This window comes from Phacochoerus africanus, chromosome 1 (assembly GCF_016906955.1).
Source record: "Phacochoerus africanus isolate WHEZ1 chromosome 1, ROS_Pafr_v1, whole genome shotgun sequence".
In the NCBI taxonomy this organism is placed as follows: Eukaryota; Metazoa; Chordata; class Mammalia; order Artiodactyla; family Suidae; genus Phacochoerus; species Phacochoerus africanus.
Window position 1 is genome coordinate 283,784,146 of NC_062544.1, and position 20,148 is coordinate 283,804,293.

At 42.6% G+C, this 20,148-nt stretch overlaps 1 protein-coding gene and 1 pseudogene across 1 annotated transcript in view; one reads left to right on the forward strand and one right to left on the reverse strand.

The window, feature by feature from the left end:
* DSCAM (DS cell adhesion molecule) overlaps positions 1-20,148 on the reverse strand; it is a 740,562-nt gene that overhangs the window by 232,064 nt on the left and 488,350 nt on the right. Inside the window, exon 11 of the mRNA XM_047796891.1 lies at positions 2,184-2,357. Within this exon, the coding sequence (XP_047652847.1) occupies positions 2,184-2,357 (174 nt within the window). The remainder of the gene's footprint in view (positions 1-2,183; positions 2,358-20,148) is intronic.
* On the forward strand, positions 8,417-8,723 carry LOC125136199 (non-histone chromosomal protein HMG-14-like; annotated as a pseudogene).

Below are 20,148 nucleotides of genomic sequence, written 5' to 3' on the forward strand. Positions count from 1 at the left end.
GGGCTGAACACAAACACCATTCTGTAGTCACTGATTCTGCAAAGGCATGTAAACCACGACCCACAGCCACTGTCACTGTCGAAGGTACAGAGAGAGGAGATGTGGAGAAAACCTTCAATTTCTGCATTTTAAAATCCCACCCGTTTTTGAATATTACCTGGCCATTGAAAAATAATGCCCTTTGCGGCAACATGCATGGGCCTAGAGATTATCGTACTAAGTGAAATAAGTCAGACAGAGAAAGGCAAATATCCTATAAGATCACTTACGGGTGGGAGCTAATAAAAATGATACAAAAGAACTTCTTCGCAAAACAGAAACAGACTCAAGGATTTGGAAACCATACGTACAGCTACCAAAGGGGAAATGCTGGGGGAAGGATAAATTGGGAGGTTGGGACTGGCCTATACACACCGTGATATACAAAGTCAGTGAGCAACAAGGACCTACTGTAGAGCGCAGGGAATGCTACTCAGTTCTCTGTGATGGCCTGTAAAGGACAACAACCAGGAAAAGAAAGGACAGATGGATACGTACCACGGACTCATTTTGCTGTGCCCTTGATGTTAACACAACATTTTAAGTCGACTTTATTACTCCAGTAACTTTTTTCTTAAAATCTACCCATTTTAAAGATTTCCCCCTCCCTGTCGCTTTCCTGAATCCCGCCCCAAACAGCAGTGCTGTCCCCCTTGGGGAGGCAGACCTCACCTTCACCTCACATTACGATGAGCAGGTGCCACCACACACCTCACTGTATCCTTTCTCAAAACATAAGCTCTTTCTTTCGTGAAGGTAAGGACCACGGCTGACTGTACTGACAGCCTTCACCAGGCCCTGTACCTACCAGAGCCCAGGTATATATGAGAGAGGCAGAAAAAAATTCTTTGTACATGTAAAGTATGTCAAGGCAATGGCCAAAGATGCTCCTTTTTCTGGGGAAAGATGGATCAACATGGGTCGATATGGGCCTTCGGATCTTGGGTTTCGTTAATATTTCATCAATTTACTATTTTTTAAAATTTCCATTTCAACTTTGAGTGGGTGTGATATGACCATTTGTCTTCAGATTCTTGCAAGCCAGTTCCTCTAGAGCATAAAATGTAGACGTCAAAAGTGCGTACTGAGTAAGACAACGATATATCTAAGAGCAGCTCTATTTCAGAACTGAAATAGGTCCACTGTATAAAAGAATCGAAAATAGATAGTATGATATTTCTACTGTACTAGTAGAAAAAAGTGGATAAAATAGAATGAATTCCTAGTAAAACAGGATGGATGCTAGTCTTCGTGTGGCTAGCCTTGAAACACCTCTCTCTCTCTCTCTCATATGCACACGCACCACTGAGATTCACTTTTAAATCCAATCTCCCTAATACATGATATGGGGGAGACCCTTGACAACCTATCAACGGCATAATTAAAATGAAAAAGAGGATGCCTAATCAAAGCCCTGTCGTCAGGAAGAAGTCACAGTTTATCTAGTAGACAGAGACATCCATGGAGAAAGACACCAGCCATTCACCGTCAACTAGATGCACACCCATTCGCTAGTGAGAAGCGCTCAGTCCACTCTGCGTCCTCTCTTTGTTGGTTTAGTTACCAAAGCATAAAAATAATTTCACTATAAGGTGCCCTTTCCTTTAAAATGGGTCAGCACGTGGCCCCTAAGCATAGTGCTACACGCTCTATCTTGCTGTAGGTGTGTTGATAAGGAGGTTTCAGCTTTCTTGAAATCGTAAGGATCTTAAAACAAACTCTATGGACAAGCCAGCCTGCAAATGATAAAAAAAAGAGGAATACACCTCTGAAAAAACACATCTGAGCCCGTGCACTGGGCTTTTCCACGCTCAAGTCCACAGGAGAGGAATGCAGGTGCTAAAGGCAGAGATGCCTGGACCCCACGATCCGCTACAGGGCCCAGAGCCCGGTCCAGCGGCCAGGGGAGTGGAAGGGAGAGACGCCGGCCGAGGCTCCCTGCCCCAGGGACAAGGGGACGGGCAGGCTCTGACCATCGGCTGGACTCGTGCTGTCCCCCTCAGCTGTGTTTTTGTAACAATAAGACGTCGACACCCCCGCCACGGCGAGCCAGGCTTTGGTGTTAAACGTGTGCATGGAGGTGACGGCACGTGTGCGCCCCCAACGCCCTGGTTATAGGTAAAACGAAGCACGCGTCTCCTTACTTTTCACCGTGAGGTACATGGACTTGCTGACGTCCGCGCCCACATCGTTGCTGACCTTGCACAGGTAGTAGCCGCTGTCTTCTTCCACCACGTGCTTGATCAACAGAGACCCGTTGCTGAGGACCTGAATTCGGCCATTCAGGGCAATGGGCTGGAACTGGGGAACCCCAGCACCTGGGACAGAACAGAAGGAGCAAAGCTGATGTCAACAGCGGCACATACGGGGAGCCGGTGAGGCCCAGGCGCCCAGACCGACAAAGGGAAGCCGCGGACACTGAGCACGCAGCGCCAGGGACACCACGTTTTTCTTTTCCTTTCCTCCAACACTGAGATTCCTGCCTAGAGAGAAATACATTTATTTAAGATGACCGTATTTCACACTCGAGATAAAAGGGTACGAAACCTTACAGACAGCTTTTACATTAAAGCCAAGTGTAACGAGTAGGAAGTAGTTGACAAATTCACGGAAAACACAGTGGAATGACGACAGAGGCAGACGCCTCTGTCTAACTAAATCAATGTCTGTGTTCCTGGGGACGTGATATGAATGGGAACGAGGAGAGCCTCTGGGACGTGGCATTTAAGGACCTCAGTGACGCCCGCATCCAAGACAACAGGGCGGCCACTCGTACTGCACACGTCCCTCCTTTCTTTCTTTTTTTTCTGGCTGTAGCCATGGTGTGCGGAAGTTTCCAGACCGGCAAAGCTAGATCCTTATCCTGCTGAGCCACCAGGGAACTCCCAATGGCTTTCCCTGTAAGTGCAGCTATAGTCCAGTTTAGAAACACAATGTGGAGTTCCCACTGCGGCTCATTGGAAACAAACCCAACTAGTATCCATGAGGATGTGGGGGTGATCCCTGGCCTCGCTCAATGGGTTAAGGATCCAGCATTGCTGTGGCTGTGGTGTAGGTGACTGTGGATGCAGCTCAGATACTGTGTGGCTGTGGCTGTGGTGTAGGTGACTGTGGATGCAGCTCAGATACTGTGTGGCCGTGGCTGTGGTGTGGGCCGGCAGCTGCAGCTCTTGATTTTGACCCCTAGCCTTGGAATTGCCATGAGCCCCAAGTGCGGCCCTAAAAAGCAACAAACAAACAAACAAACAAACACCAAAACACAATGCCCTATTAGTGCCATTTAATGTTATTTAAACAAACTATTCAGGTCATTTCAGTAAGACAACACAAAATTAAAACACGCTCCTTAGACTGCTTGCCTTCAAGGAGACAGTGGCGCCCATGGGCTTGCTATGATCACAGAGGTGCTGTGACTCATACGAAAGATCCGCATGAAACTGTTTTGTAAAGAAATTAGAAACGATGAAATGGGATTAAGATCTTGGGAGAGTTGTGGGAGGTCAGTAGTTGGATGAAACTGCTACATGCCTGCCCCTCTTCCAGGACTACGGGGTTGTGGCCCCAGCCTTGAAAAGCTGATAGGGCTTATCTATTCTCTGACCTGAGGGTGAAGATTTGGGGAGAGCACCCACATGTGAGGGCACTTCCATCTTCCCAGAGAAAACCAGAAGCGTGGGTCACGTGTGTGCACGAGAGAAGAGCTGCTCCTCTCTTTCCCCAGGAACCGCAGGGGACCTCAACAGATGGGCAGTCACCTGTTCCTGCAGAAAATGTCAGACTTCGCATCTGGGAAATGAGAGGCGGAGACACTTCTTCCCTTTGGCTCCTTCAAACTGACCATTTACCTTTCGGTATCCCCAGCTCACAGTGGCAAAAACTTCAGCTGTGGCTTCTTTTCCTTTATTTCTACTCCAGGCATCTCAGTCCCACCAAAGCGACAAAAGAGGAGCTCCTGCCATGGCTAAGCAGGTTAAGGACCCAAGCGGTATCCATGAGATGTGGGTTCGATTCCTACTCTGGCTCAGTGGGTTAAGGATCTGGTGTTGCCACAAGCTGTGATGTAGGCTGCAGAGGCAGCTTGGATCTGGCATCGCTATGGCTGTGGTGTAGGCTGGCAGCTGCAGCTACCCTGGGAACATCCATATGCCATGGGTACGACCCTAAAAAAAAATAAAAACTGGAAATTACAGGCAACTGGGTAAACTCAGTTGCAAAGAACTAAAAGCCCTGCAAGGAGATACAGCAAATATCAGCAATTCTGCTTTGGCACAGGGTGGAAGAACATGGGTCTACAAGCAGGCAGGATGTAAAGAACTGGAAATAAGCAAAATCTTCTTCAACTTCTACTCTTTTATGCACCATGGCCAAAAGTCAATAAAGTATTATAAGACACACACATAAAAATCAAGAAAAAAGGATCATGAATAGACATTTCTCCAAAGAAGATATACAGATGGCCAACAAACACATGAAAAAATGCTCAACATCGCTGGTTATAAGAGAAATGCAAATCAAAACTACCATGAGATATCACCTCACACCAGTCAGAATGGCCCTCATTAATAAATCCACAAATAACAAGGGCTGGAGGGGCTGTGGAGAAAAGGGAACCCTCCTGCACTGTTGGTGGGCATGTAAACTGGTACAGCCACTATGGAGAACAGTTTGGAGATACCTTAGAAATCTATCCATAGAACTTCCATATAACCCCGCAATCCCACTCTTGGGCATCTATCCGGACAAAACTCTACTTAAAAGAGACACGTGCACCCGCATGTTCATTGCTGCACTATTCACAATAGCCAGGACATGGAAACAACCCAAATGTTCATCGACAGATGATTGGATTCGGAAGGTGTGGTATATATACACAATGGAATACTACTCAGCCATAAAAAAGAATGACATAATGCCATTTGCAGCAACATGGATGGAACTAGAGAATCTCATACTGAGTGAAATGAGCCAGAAAGACAAAGACAAATACCATATGATATCACTTATAACTGGAATCTAATATCCAGCACAAATGAACATCTCCTCAGAAAAGAAAATCATGGACTTGGAGAAGAGACTTGTGGCTGCCTGATGGGAGGGGGAGGGAGTGGGAGGGATCGGGAGCTTGGGCTTATCAGACACAACTTAGAATAGATTTACAAGGAGATCCTGCTGAATAGCATTGAGAACTTTGTCTAGATACTCATGTTGCAACAGAAGAAAGGCTGGGGGAAAAATGTAATTGTAATGTATACATGTAAGGATAACCTGACCCCCTTGCTGTACAGTGGGAAAATAAAAAAAAAAAAAAGAAAAAAGGATCAGAGAAGAAATCAACAGTTTTGAAACCATGGGTATGGAACTAGCAGATAAGCACTGTACAGTAACTATGGTTATACCCACACTCAGGTGGGGGATTCAGAAAGAATATTAAAACTATACAGAGGAGACAGATACACAAATAAAACACTGGAAAACAACAAACACAATATTAGATCTAAAGAATTCCTTAAGCTACTAAGCAGATGGAACACAGCAGAGAAAGTAATTGGTGAACCTGAAGCTAGGTCAAGAGAAACTCCCCAAATTAAAACAGAAAGTGCAAAAGATTGAAAAATACAGAATAAGATGTCTTAGAGCTCTAGAACAATACCCAATGTTCTAATGTTGGGTAGGTGGAGTCTCAAGAAGAGAAAGACAGATAAAGGCAGAATAGACAATGTTTAAAATGTAGAGGACTTTAACACCTCCATCAACCAATCTGACTTAATTGGCATTTATAGAACAGTCCACCCTATGACAGCAGAATACATGCTGGTTTTGAAAGCACATGGAACAGCATCCACAGTATCATGGGCCATAATGTAAATTTCAACCCACAGTATAAGATACAATGATAGAAACTATGTTGTAGCCCCACAGGTAACCTAAAATGGAAATCAATAACAGAAACAAACACGGGAAAACCACACATGCTTGAAATTTAAGCAGCTGCTAAATAACTCAAGAGTCAAAGAAAAACGCGCCAGAGTAGTTAGGAAGAAAATACCTTGGGTTGAGTAAGAGTGTAAAAACAACATATCAAAATGTGTGGGATGGAGCTAAAAGCAACATTTAGATGGACGTTTGCAACATTAAATGTTCGTTTTGGAAAAGGAGAAGATCACAAATCAATGATCTAAGCAGCCACCTTAAGACGCTATTGCAAGAGGGCAAATACAACCCAAAGTAAGGAGAAATATTGAAAGAATAAAGAGGGAAATTGAAATTGATGAAGTAAAAAACAGAAAAACTATAGAGAAAACAGATAAAACCTAAAGCTAGTTCTTTGAAAAAAAAATACAATATCTAAACCTCTAGTTGGGATGATTAAGAAAAGAGAAGATGTACATTATAAATAAGTATAAGAGGCCATTGGTGCAGCCCCTCCTTGAATTAAATGGATAACAGGAAAATATTAGGAATAATTTTGTGCCAATAAATTTGAAAACTTACAATAAATAGATAAATTTCTGGAAATACAAAAACTCTAAAAGATCACTCAAGAAAAATTAGATAACCTGAATAGTCCTGTTTGTTTAAATAAATTTAATTTGTAGTTAAAACCTTTCCACAAAGAATACTCAATACTCAGACAGCCTCATTAGTGAATACTATCTAACAATTGAAAAAAAATTATACACAGTCTTTCAGTAATTACAACAAGATGACATGCTTTATCACTCACTGTATGAGGTCAGCATCATCTTGACACCAAAGTCAAAAACCTTTGAACCACAGATCAATACTGATAATGAACATAAAAATCCTTAACTCAACATTACCAAATTAGATTTCTCAACACGTATAAACAATAATATATCAAGACAAGTGAATTTTACTCTAGGAATGCAAGGTTGGTTTATGTTCAAAAATTAGTCAATGAAATTAATCATATCCACAGACCAAAAAAGGAACACAATATGATTACTTGGATAGAAAAAAATTTCTACTGAATTCAACATCCTGATAAAACCCTGATTAAAAATCTCATAGTAAACTAGTCACAGAATGGAATAACTTGATAAAAGGTTTTAAAAGACTTACAGCTAATATCGATTGTAAAAACCAAATTATTTTCTAGCAAAACAAGAAAGAGACCAGGATGTCTGGTCTTGCCTTTTTAGTCAACATTGTTCTGAAGATTCTAGCAAGAGCAATAAAAAAGAAAATGAAATAAAATATATATGTATTGTTCTGAAGATTCTAGCAAGAGCAATAAAAAAGAAAATGAAATAAAATATATATGTATTGTTCTGAAGATTCTAGCAAGAGCAATAAAAAAGAAAATGAAATAAAATACATATGTATTGTTCTGAAGATTCTAGCAAGAGCAATAAAAAAGAAAATGAAATAAAATACATATGTATTGGAAAATAAGAACATAACTGCCTTCCTTCACGATGACATAATTCGTTACATAATCAAATAGCCTACAAAAAAGTTGCTACAATAAGTAAGTTTAGCAACATCATAGGATACATCAAAATACAAAATTTAAAGTAATTTCATTTTTATATATTAGTAACAAGCAACTAAAATTTGAAATTAAAAAAAAACAGTAAACTTGCATTAAAGCATGAAATATTCAGACATAAATTTAACAAGATATGTGCAAGACTGACCTAAAAACTGCAAAAGTTGTTGCTAGCCATTAAAACAGATAAATGCAGATGGAATACTATACCATGTTCATGGAAAAAAAAAATCTCAGTATTTTCAGACAATGATAGGGAATCTTTTTCTATAAAAGGCCAAATGAAAAGTGTTTTGTGGCTTGCAAACCATACAATCTGTTATAATTACTTTTTCTGCAATTGAAGCATGAGAGCAGCTATAGACAATACATAAATTAGCATGACTGTGTTCCATTAAAATTTATTGTTATTTTATTTTACTATTTTATTTTATTATTTTATCTTCACTTACATACAGCCATACCTGAGACAAATGGAATCTCCCAGGCTAGGGGTCAAATAGAAGCTGTAGCTGCTGGCCTACACCACAGCCACAGAAACACCAGATCCAGTTCACACCTTCTACCTAAACCACAGCTTCTGGCAACGCGGGATCCTTAACCCACTGAGCACGGCCAGGGATCAAACCTGCACGCTCACAGAGATAACGTCAGGTCCTTAACCTGCTGAGCCACAAGGGGAACTCCAATAACATTTATTTACAAAAGCATGTTCTGAGCAGAATTTGACTTGTGGCCTGTAGTTGGCTGATTTGAAGGTATTTAAAAAGAGACAGGCGGCCCAGCTTCTCGAAAGCTCTCGGCACACCATGGCCCCCAGGCACCCCAGACGTAGGCATCAGGCACGCACCCACTGCCACTAGGATGCCCAGGAGGAAAGTCAGCTCCACAGAGGGGGCAGCGAAGAAGGAGCCCAAGAGGAGACTGGCGAGGTTGTCAGATAAACCTGTTCCTGCAAAAAGTGGACACGAAGCCAAAAATAGGCCGCAGGAACGGATAATGCTTCAGACAAAAAAATACAAACAGAAGGGAAAAGGGGAGCAAAGGGAAACAGGCCTAAGGGACCAAGCAAGAAACGGAAGAAGATCCGTCTGCAGAAAATGGAGAAACTAAAAGCGAGGAGAGCCCAGCCTCTGATGAAGCAGGAGAGAAGGAAGCCACGTCTGATTAAGCTCACGCCCAGTCCTGTCCGTGGTCCCTGTGTCCCCTCTTGAACAATCCAGAGGAATCGTTTTATCAACTCTTTTGTAAACGCAAGGTTTTTAGTAGCTCTAGAAACATTTTTAAGAAGGAGGGAATCCCACCTCATCCCATTTTTTAAGTGTAAATGCTTTTTTTTAAGAGGTGAAATCATTTGCTGGTTGTTTATTTTTTGGTACAACCAGCAAATAGTGGGATATTGAACGTGGGAGGCTTTGAATGTCTTGGGTGTCAGCTTAACATCCCATAGATGGGGAGCTTTTATATCCTGTAATACAAAGCGTACTAAATGGTGATTTGGAGTCAGTTGTGCATTTAACGTCTTGAACACTCGAAATTACTTCTCTTCCCGTGTTGTTTTTGGTAGAACTGTTTCTAAAGCAGACCAACCTTGACCTTGGCTCTCCTTGTCAGAATTGTGTGCACTCTGTAACACCTTTGGTCGTGGTAGTCCAGTTTTCCTAGTAATTTTGTTAATGTGCTGTGAAAGGCTGAACATTTGAGTATGTAGTATATATGATATTAAAATTGTGAATTAGTGGGACTTACGATATAACAGCATATCATCATTCGAAGATATTGGTACTTGATATCCTGTTAAGGAAAATTTGCCTCCAACTTTTAAGCTGTAAAGTCACTAGAAAAACTGTTTAGAAAAGAAATACAACAATATGATTTTTTAGATTTTTGGTATATACGTTAAGAATTGTGTACAAATTAAAATGTCTGTGTATTGATCCTCAAAGCAACCAATAAAATCTCAGTTATGATGTAAGATAATTGTGAAGTTGGAAGGGACATATATTCAAAATACTTACACATCTGTATTAGTTCTTTATCACATACCTAGTGTATGATATAATTCCAAATAGAAAAATTGTTCTAACTCATCTTATTCACAAATAATTCAAAACCAGGGATAAAAAATTTAAAAACATAATAGTTTTTAAATAATTTCAGTTGCTTTCCTCAGTGTCTGCTACAGACTATTTTATAAAGTGAGACAAAGTGAACAAAATCCTTCTAATCTCTACATCTGTTCGGTCTTTGGGAATGATAAAAGATTATCAAAATGCATAAAATGTAAAATTACAACAGAAACATGTATAATACAGATCATTTAAAACAATTCATATGAAAGTTCACAGAAGATTTAAGCAAATGCTTTAATGAATAATGAACATAGGAAATGAACAATTGATTTTGGAAAGTAATTAATGAAAGCCATCTACTAGTTTACCTACTAGGGTTTAAAATATGAGAATTTTGGATTAGGAATCTGTGAAATTTGGTCAAAAATGTCAAACAGTAAAAAAAAAAAAAGTAACTGCCTTTTTTCTTCTCCTCAAGATTGCATCATCTTGGGGGAATACAGACTTCCTAATCTTTTATAAGCACATATAAAATTGTGCCTTTTCTCTACCAAATGTGTTTATTGTCTAATTACCACGCACCTGCTATGTGGTGGATCCTGGGCAAATAGCCATGGTTACAGACATTGTGGCCTCTTCCTTGCCCTCTCTCTCCTTATCTTTTCTTTTCTTTTTTTTTTTTTTTAAGATTTGTGTTTTTTTCTATTATGGTTGATGTACAATGTTCCGTCAATTTCTGATGTACAGCAAAGGGACACAGTCATATATATACATATTCTTTTTCTCACAGAATCCTCCACCCTCCCTCTCTCTCTCTGAGCTCAGAATTCTCACTCTGGGGAAATGTAAGCTGCCCTGGGGAGAGGCTTTCATTAGGATCTCACAACCAACAGTCTGTAAGAAGCTGAATCCTGCCGGCCGCCAGCTGAGTGGGCTTTGGGCGAAGACCTTTCCGAATTAGCCTTGATATGACCGTACCCCTGGCCAACATCTTGCCTGCAGTGCTGGGAAAAATCTTGAGCCAGAGGACTCAGCTGAGCCATACAGAGACTCCTGCCCCACAGAAGCGGGGACATAATAAATGTGCCTTCCTATGATCATTAAGCCACTGAGTTTGGGGATAATTTGTTACACAGCAACAGATCCCTGAAACACTGTGAGAAATGAGGCAATTATGTCACCTTACAGTTCCTCTGCTTCCTGTAAAATGGAGATCATAAGAACCCCCTTCATAGGGTAGTGGAAGCATTTAAATTCTTAAACAATGGTATGGCATATACTACTAAACTGCACAATACTCCTGCTTGTTTTTTCTAATGTCTGTTTCTGATTATTTGATCACTTTACGGTTAGTGGACTTTATGTCTTCCTTACTCCACAAGACTGAGGACCACGCTGCAGCGAACCTCTGTGCTGATCAATCAGTCCATCAGTAGAGAGAAAGGCCTAGTGGGAGCTACTCTCTTGGGCTAATCCTTGGAGTGGAGTCTGCACATGTAAGTGTTAAAGAAGAACAGCAAATTGCTTAGGAAAAGACGGAGCAGCTTGATTCCACTCGGCTGGCTGGGGTGAACTCTTTCCTCACACAAGTACACACCATCAATCTTCCTGATCTTCATCAATATAGCATATACTCGCCATTTTAAGTTACATGGTTTTGCGAAGTGCTGCACTTTTTGGTTGTATTTGCTTAGTTTGAGCATCTTTTCAAGATTGTATCGGTAATCTGTACTTATTCTTTGGTGAATACTCTGCTTATATTCTTTTTTCATGTATCTACTGGACATTCTGCCTTTTTCTTCTTTGTCTGCCAAAGCCCTTTGGGTCCTAAAAAGTGTTTCTATATTCTGCTTTACAAAACTCTATTTTTTGTTGTTGCTCTTGTTTAAATCAGGAGTATATGTTGAATATTATGAGCTAGCTTTTCATCATCTATTGAGATGATCACACTTTTTTTCTCCTATAAAAGTTTTCTGTAGCTTTTAAGGACTTGGTTTCTCAAATTTCAAAATTCCTCCTTATGGATAATACATTATTTTGGGTAAAGATAAAGAATATTATTGGAACTTAAAAGACCAAGGAAAAAGCCTTTAATTTCTGTTTAAGTGCTTAAATTTGGTCCATAGTTTGAAAATCTGGAAAGATCACTGGTGCCTTTCTCAAAGTTAACTGCAAATGTAGGACTTAAAACATATTATCTCTCAGGCAGAAAACCAAGAAACCACAATGCTAAGGGATTTACAAATTATGTAACACTCTGTTATGAAACTCTAAAAATCTAACGAAATGCTTTTAGAATATGAGAAAGTTATAGAACTGTTCATCTCAAAACACAGATGTTTTCTTAAAAGAATTTTTGCCAGAAAAATACTAAAAATATTTGACACATTTATCCTAAAGAATTACAATATGAAATTTAGCTCCACTGCTAAGCTTCCTCAATTAAATAGCTGACAGAGATTATTTATTAATTCATATCTAGACTGAGAGAAGCCTCTTCATTACTAAAAGGACCTAATGGAGACAGAGATAAAGTGTAAGTGCAGTTGAAGCCCATTAAATCTTTTTTTTTAATCAGGAAATGAACCTGACTTGAAAGGTTACACCATTTATAAATGTGATCATGCTTGCTAAATAGAATAATAGTGAACCAATTCATCCACCAGAAGGACAATAGTCCCAACAGTTAGTGCTGTTTAATTTGAGGGGAGTGGACTTGGCCATGGTTTGATAGAATTCCCGGGCATCTACTTTAGATTTATCATTATTGCAAAGAATAAAATTTAAAACGGTGCAGACAATGTTTCAAAATTCTGCAACCTTTTTAGCAAAAGGTAAGCACGTTGGGTAATTAGCTAGAAGATACATTTCTAGAAACCAGAAGACATTAATTAAAAAGCTGTCAGTTTTCTACGGATGGTTTGGGTCAAGTGGGGACAATTTTAATGCTCCATTACATGAAAAAAGATGTTCAAACATTATGTAAGGCACCCACTGAACGACTGTGTGACCTCAGTTATTTATTGAAAAGACGTGTCTAGCAGTACTTTCAAGGACTGAGGGAGTGCGGGTAGTGGAAAACGAATAGCTGAATGTCACCACGGGACCCCGCTTGGAAGGGAGCTGCAAATATGGTCAGAAGCCTTTGCTTGTCTGCAGTGAGAATCCTTGGCTGAGAGTCCCCAGATTTGGGTTCTAATGTTGTCTCTGAAATTTAGGAACTGTGCCCTTGAGCAAGGAGCTAATTCTCTCTTCATCCTTGATTGCATCACTGTGAAATGGGAAGAAGAATCCATGTACGTACTATAGAGATTGTTCACACCGAGGGGACAAGATTGCGTGAATGCAAGTGGGTGTCAGTGACCACGTACGGGGACCAGAAGAAGCTGCTCAATGAGTATGGGCAGCGTCCCCCAGCGGGGTGCAAGAAGACGGATTTGGAGAAGAGGAAAGGAGAAAGGGGATCACTTTCTGCTCCCAAAGGCTAAGGCTGTAAGCTATTCCTTCTCACCAAGGAATCGACACCGTCCTTTTCGTCCTTTTTGAGAGGGTGGTGTTTTCCTGAGGAATGAGCTTGTTTTCCTTGCTTAGGGAGAGGGTGCTCCTTCATTGAGAAGAGTTGGTGGGTTGAAGAGAGTGAGTGGGGACAAAGACAGGGGAGGGATGGGACCTGGAGGGAGCAAGTGCCCAGAGCAACAGCAGCTGGGAAGGGAACCCTTGATCTGTGACAGAGGGCTGGCTTCTGGGCGTCCTGTTCCAGAGAAGAACCTTGAAGAGGACAGAAACTTGGGTCCAGCTCCAGGCTATTCCCAAGGCCAAAGAAAGCAGCTTTCGTATGGTACAAAATGTGCACAGCACGTTTTGTCTATCTCTCCGCATTGGATGTTGTCTGTCAACCCTCAGCACTGCTGTTGCACTTCTCAACTCTTCCCTAAACTGCAGGGACCAAAAGCCTATGGAAAACATTTCCCAGGCTGATTTGTGGCCAGGTTCTGGTTTATATTTCACCAGTGAGAGGCACTTGAATATGCTGTGGAAGGCGGACGGGAAATCATCGTTCGCGTCCAGAAGGCGGTCGTCAAACATCCAAGTCCTGGGGAGCGAATGACTGCTTCGGTTCTGCAGCAGCTGTAACCCCGGATGGGCTCGAGCGCCTGGTTCCCGCTTGTCTCAAGTTCCTGAAAAGTAGCTGAGCTCTCCCCACTCTTCTAAAAATCTGCAAGCACCTAATTCGCTGTATTAAATTCCTTCTTGATGGCGTCATAACTGGCAGCAGAAAAGTTACCTCTTTTGTAAATTTGTATATAATTATGTTTCCACTGGGCAATTCACTTTCTTCTCTTGATGTCTTTACGTCTGCCCTGAAGAACCCCACCCAATGGAAACAACTGAACTTAGATGGTCTAAATTTGTGCCTGCCCAGGGGTTGTTAGAATTTGGTGGTCCACTGGTTTATCACGCTGCTTTCATGACTTTAACGCTGTACCGAATCCACAAGGATCCTTTTAACACCAGCCCCTCACTCACTTAACAGAAAATGGAACCATAAACTGACAAGATTCGGCCCTTGCTGATGTGACACGCAACACTGGAGGTGGCTTAAGTGGCTAGAGGATGCTGATGCCACTACAGCTTTACACTGGGACTGTGGGCTGCTCAGTGTCCCTGCAGTTGAATCAACCATACTAGGCCTTCAGCCCCACCTCCCTGGAGTAAGAGGTTCCCAAACATTTGTTCTCAGTGTGGCTGTCTGTATCCACAAGAAGAGAGCTAGAAAGTTCCTGGGGGAAGACAATGAGAAAGAGGGAAGACAGAAGAGTGGGGAAAAAGAAGGGAGGGCAGGATGGACCCCAGGGTCCATTGCCCTGGTGACTCTACTAAGGCTCGGGGTAACTGCAGCTTCCTCAGTGGAGGGGCGGTGGGGTCTACAGTGGTCCTGATGCAGCTCCCAGAGCCAGAGACTTCACTTGTTTTAGCCCAGAGAAAGGCCAGCTTTCCATCCCCAGTGAGTTTTATTCTATCATAAAGGAAGAAAATAAAACAGGAGTTCCCGTTGTGGCTCAGCAGGTTAGAATGCAACATAGTGTCTGTGAGGATGCTGGTTTGATCCCCGGCTTCACTCAGTGGGTTAAGGATCCGGCATTGCCGTGACTGTGGTGTAGGTTTCAGATGCAGTATAGATCCTGTATTGCTGTGGCTGTGGTGCAGGCTGGCAGCTGCAGCTCTGAATGGACCCCTAGCCTGAAACTTCAATATGCCGTGGATGTGAACCCAAAAAGAAAAATAAAATAAAACAATATGATGAACACTCATCCTTGTTCTGTTTACTATCCTTTTCCAAGGACTCATTATTGCTCAGTGAGACCCACTGTTCCTACCTGGGGAAGAGATAGGCAGAGGGACTTTTGCTGTACCTGAGCAAGCCACATCTGACTCTGAGGTTGGGTTTACTTTCACCACTCATATCACAGGGAGGTGTTGCTTTCTTCTCCTTTTACATTCTTTGAGCTCTTTCCCCGTATTGATTCAAGATTCACAGCTTGTCATGTATTTGTGGACTGGTGGGGAATGAGGAACACGGGACAACAACTGAGACTTGATAGCCTGGATAAGCCCAGTGCACGAGTTTGGAGCAGGTATGGCTGGAGAGACCCAGCAGGTTGGCTGCAGGTCCAGCAAACCAGTGGATGGAATAGGTTGGACACGTGGGGATAGAGGGTGGGGGCATCTTAATAAATGCAGAGTGACAGTAGTGAGTCCAGGAGCAGGCATGGTTAGAGCTCTGGGTGGTATGAGACAGACAGGCAGGCGGGGAGGTGGGACAGTGGGTGGGTAGGGCCAGGATTAGATGGCTGATCCCAAGCAGGTGATCAAGGCAGAGATCCAGCTCCCAGAAGAGGGGTGTTAAGGCAACACCCAATCTGAGCAAAGGCTGTGAGCTGGAATTCTGAAATCAGAGTGGAAGTAGCCATGAGGGTAAAGAAATGAAGCTAAATGCCTTGGCTACTGGACCAAGATGGAGGTTCAGGCTTGATGTCAGGAGCAGAGTGAAACCTGCAAGGATATGGTGAAGAGGATTAAGGGACCACGGAGGGAACTTTGGGGGACCAGAGAACCAAGGACCATCCTGACTGGGCCACATGTACCTCCCTAACTCCTGAGTTATTTCAATATGAAACTTCCCACTTTGCTAGAGGGGAAACAGGAACAAACTCACTTAAGGGAGTTCCCTTGGTGTCTTGATTGTCTGCCCCCATCCAGACTTATCCTTTGAGTGGGAAGTGGGTTATCTGTAGTGTGGGCCATCTCTTGATGGCCGAGGAAGAGTTGGCCTCGGTCAATTCAATAGGGAGGTCTGAAATTGGTGTTGGAAAAAAATATGTCCTAGAATTAACATGCTCGAGGACTTGGGCTGGTCCCATGCTGCGTGTTCTTCATGGCACTTGGAAACATAGGCCTTGGGGACTGTAGAGGGTCCTGGGACATCACCTTGTCCTTGGAAGATGACACATTCCAAGGCAAACCCTTGGGGTAGGAGGAGGCTCCAGATGTGTCACCTGAGCAGCCTCACCAGATGTACTGAGTCCACAATTGCTTCTCAGTCTATAATTGAGCAAATTGCATGGAAATTTGCAGAAAACTGTTGCAAATCTCAGACTTTTTTTCTTACAGATTTCTAATCCAAAGACTCAGGTCCCTGTTGGCCCCACAAAGAGTCTATAGCTTCTGCTAAAAAACCATGTGAACCTAAAGTGGATCCTTTCCCAGCTGAGCCTTCAAATGAGATCAAGCCCTGGCCAACAAGTGTAGTTTTGTGAGAGATTCTAAAACCCAGCACTGAGTTAAGATGTGCCCAGGCTCCTAACCCACAGAAGCCATGACATAATAAATGTATATTATTAAGTTGCTAAAAGAAAAGAAAAGATTCTATGGCAGGATGGGAAGGTTTTGGAAGGTGGGTTGACACCAAGCGGAAGAGGACACTTCTGAGACCCTGGGGGGTAAGGGACAGCCAGGACCTCAGGTAGAATGCATCTTGTGGGTACAGAAGGACAACCTCCAATAGTTTCCTGCAGACAGAGGGAGATGCCTGAGCAAAAGCAAAACTGTTGTGCACCAAGTAGTGGTGGAGCCTTGGATGTCTCCAGGGAAAACCGGAGTTGAGGAAACTTTGGTCTCATGGGAATGTGTTACAGCTAAGAGTAGGAAGGGCACACGGAGGAGGGTGAGAGGAGGAGGCAGGGAAGGAGGAGGGGGAGAAGGCCCATCTCACTGCAGCCTCTGCATGTTCTAGAGAGTGGAAGGAAATAGGAACTCTGCCCAAATTATGGACCACTTCTCCCTGGCCTAGAGAAGTAAGAGACACGGACAGCTGCAGAGAGTCAACAAGCACTGGCTGTAGATGTAACATCTTTCCACCCAGAAAACCAAAGAGATCAAAGAAAACTGTAGGCAGAGGCTTATAAATACTCGCTACCAGAAACCAGAGTAAGAAAGCCACAGAATCACAACGGATATAAAAAAAGATCTGATTAAATGGAAAGACTGCCCATGATATTGGCTGGGAAGCCTCAATAGTTTAATGATGTCGGTTCTCCATGCTGACCTTTAAATTTATTATTCTCCCAAATTTTTCAGAAAAGTTTATTTGGAACTTGTAAAATTAGCCGAATGTTCATCTAGGAGAAACGCACAAGCAAAAGTCCATGTGAGAAATCTAGGATGTTTTTGAAAGAGAAAAACAATAAGAAGAGGATTGTTGTATAAGATATTAAAATATATTAGGAAGGGATAAATCTCTAATATTCAAGGTCCTGAAGCCAGACAGATCAGTGCAATGAAGAGAACGATAAAAAAAAAAAAAGATTTCAGTAGACACATTTTTTCCTCCCATAGATTGTAAAGGAATTTAAGGTAGTAGGAAAAGACTGGTCTGGTCTATAAATGGTTTTAGGACAACTGGGTAACCGTGTGAGCTGTTGTGATGACAGCAGTGATTGTGATGCTAACAGGTAATGTGTGCTGACTAATTTCTCTGTGCTGGAACCATAGCAAACGCTTTCTAGGAAGCGCCTTGCTTAAATCATCGCTTTACCTGCCTTATTTTACTTACTTCCCACAGGAGGACATGCTGTGGGTTGTGCAGGTTGTCACTTTCCCGCAGTGACACAGAGGCTTTAGGTCTGGGGTTTGTACTCAGTCCATTCTCTTAACCAATGATTTCTACTAATTCTCCTTTACTTTTTCTGAAATAAAGTTCAAATTTAATAAACCTTAGTAGATAAACAATACGACTTCAGTTTAAAGAGTTGAAAGATGGGAGCATAATGCCAGTGTTTTTGTTCCTCCTGGAAACAATACAAAAGCAAACGGGAGAAAGAGGAATAGAAAGTACAAACTCATTTTTGCATGACATTAGGAAAGAGCTAAAATCTCAGCCACACGATAGGTGACCGGGCAGTCAACCATGCAATTTCGCAAGGGTATCTGCAGAGAAACAAGGAAAGATGGGCCACAGCTGGGACCCCGAGTGGGCATCAGCAGGGTGCACTGGGAAAGCAGGGGGGCACATCGGTGACCACAGTGTGCACAGGCTAGGGGGCAAGAGCTTCCCTGCGCCTGCTGTGGGTCTTAGAATTGGTGAAGGAGGGTTCAGGGAGGAACCAGATATTTGCACAAAGCGATCTCTGTGTGATAATATGCAGTTTCTTCAAATGTGAGCACTCAAAGGAAGCCAGGATCAGCATTCCCATTGTGGCTCTAAGGGTTAAGAACCTGACATGTGTCTGTGAGGATCCAGGTTTGATCCCTGGCCTTGCTCAGTGGGTTAAGGATCAAGCTGCCACACAGATCGTAGATGTGGCTGGGATCTGGCGTTGCCGTGGCTGTGGGTAGGCTGGCGGCTGCAGCCCCTACTTGACCCTTGGCCTGGGAACTTTCATATGCTTCCATATGCTGCAGGTGCGGCCCTTAAAAAGGAAGAGAGAGAGAAGGAAGCCAAGATTGAGCAGAGGTACTCTAAGAAAAACGGAAGGATAAGACACAAAGAGAAACCAGATCACAGAATCTCGTCAGAAAAATGCCATGATTGAGATGAAGGCTGCGAATAAAACAACCACTTGTCAAGAAAGTGTGAGCACAATGAAGAGAGAAATGTGAGCTGGCAGGACTGGAGAAAGGAAAAGAAAAAATAAAATCACAAAAATGTAGAAAAAATTGGGAAGAGAACAAAGGACAACAGATTTAGGGGGAAAAGACATTGAGAATAAACATGCAAAATATCAAACGAATTAGAATGGGAGTAAATAAGGCAAAAAATCGGAAAGTGACACTCTCTGGAGGGCAGGTGAAGAGCATGTGAGCTCTTGTAACCGAGGGCACGCCCTGCTGCCTCCTGAGTAGAGGCAGAGCGTTCTGATCTTAAACAAACACAAGGTAACGTCTACTCAACGCCTTAAAAGGATTTCAAAATACCTGGCAACGAATCTGGGAATTCATCGCATAACTTTGTCGAAATGTTGCAAAAAGATGACTTCTGAGCCCTGACCCCCCAAGCGGAGGGCCCACATCACCTCCTCCCAGAACAAAATCAGTTCACTCTGCTGTCTTACTTTGTCTTTAGTGACTTGACCTGAACTTTGAACACACCCCCAAAATGCAAAGCATGGAACAGAACAAACACAGACATGATTCAAGAAAAACTTTCTCTTTTTTTTTGTCTTTTTTTTTTTTGCCTTTTCTAGGGCCGTTTCCGTGGCATATGGAGATTCCCAGGCTAGGGGTCTAATCGGAGCTGTAGCTGCCGGCCTACGCCAGAGCCACGGCAGCGCCGGATCCTTAACCCACTGAGCAAGGCCAGGGATCGAACCGCAACCTCATGGTTTCTAGTCGGATTCGTTAACCACTGAGCCATGACGGGAACTCCAAGAAAAACTTTCTTACATAAAAGATGATTTGAATCTACATGTTAAATAGGAGTGCCACCTCCATGGGAAAACTGACCCTAAATGAGTAACATCAAAGCACAGGCTACAGGAAGTTCCTGTTGGGTCTCAGCAGAAACGAACCTGACTGGTATCCATGAGAAATAGACTATAAAGTTATTGGACTTCAGGAGTTCCCGTCATGGCGCAGTGGAAACAAATCTGACTAGGAACCATGAGGCTATGGGTTCAATCCCTGGCCTCACTCAATCTGGTGTGGCCATGAGCTATGGTGTAGGTCACAGATGTGGCTTGGATCTGATGTTGCTGTGGCTGTGGTGTAGGCTGGCAGCTGTAGCTCTAATTGGACCCCTAGTCTGGGAACCTCCTTGTGCATTGAGTACAGCCCTAAAAAGCAAAAAAAAAAAAAAAAAAAAATCTTTGGACTTCAAAGTGAGCTTTTTTAGCACATATAGGGAAAGGAAGGAAGGAAGGATGGAAGGAAGGAAAGGAAGGAAGGAAGAAAGAAAGAAGAAAGAAATGAAAGAAAGAAGAAAGAAAGAAAGAAAGAAAGAAAGAAAGAAAGAAAGAAAGAAAGAAA